Genomic DNA, 4,630 nt, shown 5'->3' on the forward strand with positions numbered 1-4,630 from the left:
AGAGTCAGGTTCTGTGAAGACCTTGGATTCCCACTTTTCGACTCCTTCGAAATGATAGTTATCTCATGGAATGTAAGGGGCTTGAACAGCGGCCCTAGACAAAAGGCTGTTTGGGACTTAGTTAGGAGTCATTCTCCTGATGTTCTCTTCCTTCAGGAGACTAAGGTTTCTGTGGAATGCATGATGAGTATTGCATCTAAGCTGTGGAGGAATGGTCTATGTTAGTGTATTGGAGCTCAGGGATCTTCGGGGGGTGTGGCATGTCTCTGGAACCCACGAAAGATCCAACCTGTGTCCTGGATTTCCTTTAAGTCCTCCTTATCCCTGGTTGCTCTGTGCACTGAGTCGGGGGAATCTGTTCTCTTTTCTAATGTCTACGCTCCTATTGACTTCCAAGGTAAGCTCCTTGTCTAAAATAATATTTTCTTGGTTCGTAGTTTATTTCCTTACTTGCCATGGATTGTTGCTGGGGACTTTAATGCTATTCTTGATCTAATGGAAAAAAGAGGAGGTAATACAAGACTGGATCCTTCTTCTTTCTTGCTCCGAGATAATATCTCAGCACTCAATCTCATGGATATTAAGTCTAGCAATAGCCGCTTCACTTGGAATAATAGAAGGGAGGGTGACAGGTGCATTGCTGAATGCTTAGACTGCTTCATGGTTTCCTATTTTTGGGTGGGTGGATTGTGGTCTTCCAGTTCTAAAATTTTGGATTGGAGAGGCTCAGATCATTGGCCAATAAAGCTTGTCATTTCTTCAACTCGTCTGCCTCAGAAGCCACCTTTTAAGTTCCTGCTTATGTGGCTTCGTGACCCGGACCTCTATGGTTGTGTTGCCGAATGGTGGCAGGTTGGCAGGCCGGCTTTTGGTACAGCAATGTATGTTTTTGCTAAGCTTCTCCAGCATGTTAAGTATCAGCTCAAATGGTGGAATCGACAATGCTTCGGTAACATCTATCAGGCAAAACATGAAGCTCAGGTCGAGTTGAATGGCATTACCAGATTGATTAGGGAGGAGGGAGTGTCTGAATACTTGTTACGGGAAGAGGCCAGAGCTTTAAAAGCTTTGGAGGAGTGGGAGTTGAGAGAGGAAATCTTTTGGAAACAGAAAGCTCGGATTGAGTGGCTTCAGGAGGGAGACAAGAACACTGCCTTCTTTTTCAATTCAGTAAAAGCCAGACAACATGGTAATGCTATCTCATCTTTGGTGACTGATAGGGGAGAGGTTATTTCTTCTACTCAGGGTATCGCTGATGAAGCAGTGCAGTATTTTGCTTCTTTATTTAGAGAGGAAGCACAGGGAGACCCTGTTGCAGAGGCCCAGGTCCTTTCCTGTATCCCTTCCTTGGTCTCTTTGGAAATGAAACAACATCTTATGAGTGTCATAACTTTGGAGGAGTTAGAAAAAATTGTTTTCCAGATGAAAAAAGGTAAGGCTCCTGGTCCAGACGGTTTCCCGATTGAGTTCTTCCAGGAATTTTGGGACATTATCAAGTTTGATTTATTGGCAGTTGTTCAAGAATCCCAGACGAATAAACAAATGCTCCGGGCCATGAACTCTACCTTCTTAGCACTCATTCCCAAGGGGGAGGGGGCTGACCGGTTAAGTCAATTTCGCCCTATTTCTCTTTGCAACGTAACTTATAAAATTATATCTAAATTGATTGCTGAAAGGTTGAAAAAGTGGCTTACTATGCTAATCTCTGAAGAGCAAAGTGGCTTTGTGGAAGGTCGTCAGATTTTGGATGAGGTGGTGGTGGCTTCTGAGACTATCCATTCCATGGCCGGCTCTAAAGCCAAAGCTATGTTCATCAAGCTGGATATGGCCAAGGCGTATGACAGAGTTCGTTGGTCCTTCCTGCAGAAGGTTTTGAGTGCCTTTGGTTTTGAGGAGGAATGGATTTGTTGGGTTATGAGTTGTGTGGGGTCAACTTCCTTCTCAGTTTTGATTAATGGGGAGCACTCCAACCTCTTTGGGGCTTCTCGGGGTTTGCGGCAGGGTGACCCTCTTTCTCCTTACTTGTTTCTTCTTCTGGTGGAAGGTTTGGGTCGGTTGATTAAAAGGAATGTTGAAGGAGGCTTTATTCAGGGCTGGCAGTGGGGAGAGGGTATTCTTGTTCAGTCTCACCTACAATTTGTGGATGATACAACTTTGATGGGTTTGGCTACTATTAGGGAGGCTTCTAACATGCGCAGAGTGTTGGATGTCTACCTTGCTACTTCTGGTCAGTTAATTAATGAGGGCAAGTCTTCAATTTTTTTCTTTAACACTCCGCCTTCAATTCAACGAAGAATTGCTCATATTCTCAGGTTCCAAATTGGAAGTCTTCCTTTGCTATACCTTGGGATCCCCATCTCTACTGGCAGGCAGTCTAGGGATTCCTGGCAGGGTATTCTGGATAAGTTCAATGTCAAAGTGAACCACTGGACTCATCGTTGGTTGTCCTTTGCTGGTCGGGTCAAGTTACTTCAATCTGTGGTACAGGCTCTTCCCCTTTATAGATGTTTGATTCAGGTGGCGCCGATGAGCTTTGTTAAGAGCCTTGATTCCTTAGCCAGATAGTTTTTATGGGCTGGTAATTTGTCATCAACTAAGTGGAGCCTTATTAAGTGGGAGACGGTTTGTAGTCCTAAAAGATTTGGTGGTCTTGGATTACGTCAATCTTTGCTTTCTGGTACTGCTCTGGTAGCTAAATTGTATTGGCGATGGTGTGTGGAACAGGATCGGGTGTGGGCTAGGATCTTGTCTCACAAGTATTTTTTTGGGATCCCCCAGCGTGATATCCCTCGTTATAGCTTGGCAGGGAAAGGCTCGACGATTTGGAATACTCTCAAGAAGGGGGCTGCGCTCATTAAGGGTGGTCTCTTCTGGATTTGTAAGAGTGGGACAGAGGCACAGTTCTGGCATGACTCCTGGGATGGCTACCCCCCCATAGTTTCCCAATATCCTCACCTGAGTATATTGGCCCAGAGGTTTTGCGAAGCTGGGTGGACTAGGGTGTGTGACTTCAAGTCATTTTCCCTTCAAGGGCAGGTTGTGGAAGCAAGATGGAAGACTTCAAGGGAGTGGCCTATTCTGGGGTTGGAAGTTGAGTGTGCTGAGCTTCATAACATCCTTTCGGGTCATAGCTGTAGCGCCCTGATGGATAGTGATGCGTTGGCCTGGTCCCCTAATCCCAAAGGTACATACACTGTGTCTTCTGGTTATCAGGCGCTGCTCTCTCAACAATTTGATGGGGGGGAAGTCCATTGGTGGAAGAGAGTCTGGAATAATTTCTCTTGGCCAAAATGTAATTGCTTTTCTTGGACTTTGGCTTGGAATAGATGCTTGACCTGGGACAATATTCAGAAGAGGGGTTTTGCTGGCCCTTCAAGGTGTGTTCTATGTGGTGGGGAGGAGGAAGATTCTCCACATTTATTCTTTTGCTGCCCATTCACATTGCAACTATGGCACCTCTGGTGGGATGCCTGGAAGAGTCAGTACTTTCATGCATCCTCCCTAGCTGAGTTTTGGATGAGACTGGGAAGGCCCCCTTCCTCGGCTCCCTTCTTGCAGGATGTCTGTTATGCTGGCCCTATCTTTTTGCTATGGCAAGTTTGGTTGGAAAGGAATCGTAGAATCTTTCGGGGTGAACAATTGGGGTTTCAACAGGTTTGGACTCGAATTATGGGAATGGTCCAGGAAACTGTGACAGCTAAGAGTGAGATTATTTTGCCGATGGAGGAAGGCGATGCGGAGATAGTTAATAGGTTTGGTATACAGGGGATATCTCCAGCCTCAGCTTGTGCCAGGAGAGGTAGACGTGTGAAACATAGAGTTCAAAGGATGGGGAAATGGCTCCCCCCTCCTGCTGGCTTTCTGAAAATTAACACGGATGGTTCTTCTAGGGGTAATCCTGGTCCAGCTGGAATTGGTGGGATTGGTAGGGATTCTTCTGGATCAGTGGTCTTTATCTTCTCGGCTAATGAGGGGGTGCAGACTGTTAATAGGATGGAAGGCTTGGCTATCCTATATGCTTTGAAGCGTGCTTATGCCCTAGGGTGGTGGAAGGTGATTTGTGAAGCTGACTCTCAAATTCTGGTTAATTTGCTCCTTCAGAGGAAGATATGTGAGGTTAGCTGGCAACTATCTGTGTTAGTACAACAGATATTATAGGTTAGCTCTGTAATGGATTCGGTGTCGTTTACCCATATTCCAAGGGAGTGGAATAGCGCAGCTGATTGTCTGGCTAAATGGGCGTCAGAAGATGTTGATGGTCGGAGGATTGACGAGTGGGAGCAATTGCCCTATGAGCTATGTCGGGATTTGGAGAGGATTCTTGTTGAAGATGAAAGTGGTGTTGGGGAATGAAGTTCTCGTTCTTGTTCTTTCTGTAATCTCTTGTAGTCCCTGGGGCTTTGGCCCTTTGCTATTTTGTACTCAGCTTTTCTAAATTTCAATAAAGTTTTTACCCCTATTTTTCAAAAAAAAACATATACAAAATGCATTTAATATTCAAAATCAACCATTAATTGAACTTACTCTCAATTTAAGACGAGCAATCCAATATCAATGATAATAGCATAACGAAATCCCGATTACTTTAGTCCATTAATCTTTAGTGCACAAACACATATTTAATCAAATT

General features: G+C 44.8%; 1 protein-coding gene across 1 annotated transcript; it reads left to right on the forward strand.

The window, feature by feature from the left end:
- Positions 1 to 211: 211 nt before the first annotated feature.
- On the forward strand, positions 212 to 4,353 carry LOC131860121 (uncharacterized). Its single transcript, XM_059214490.1, has 4 exons — positions 212 to 327; positions 438 to 2,481; positions 2,599 to 4,053; positions 4,159 to 4,353. The coding sequence occupies exons 1-4, from the start codon at positions 212 to 214 to the stop codon at positions 4,351 to 4,353; spliced, it is 3,810 nt and encodes a 1,269-aa protein (XP_059070473.1).
- The last annotated feature ends 277 nt before the right edge of the window (positions 4,354 to 4,630 follow it).

The sequence above is a fragment of the Cryptomeria japonica genome, chromosome 11 (assembly GCF_030272615.1).
Source record: "Cryptomeria japonica chromosome 11, Sugi_1.0, whole genome shotgun sequence".
Lineage (NCBI taxonomy): Eukaryota > Viridiplantae > Streptophyta > Pinopsida > Cupressales > Cupressaceae > Cryptomeria > Cryptomeria japonica.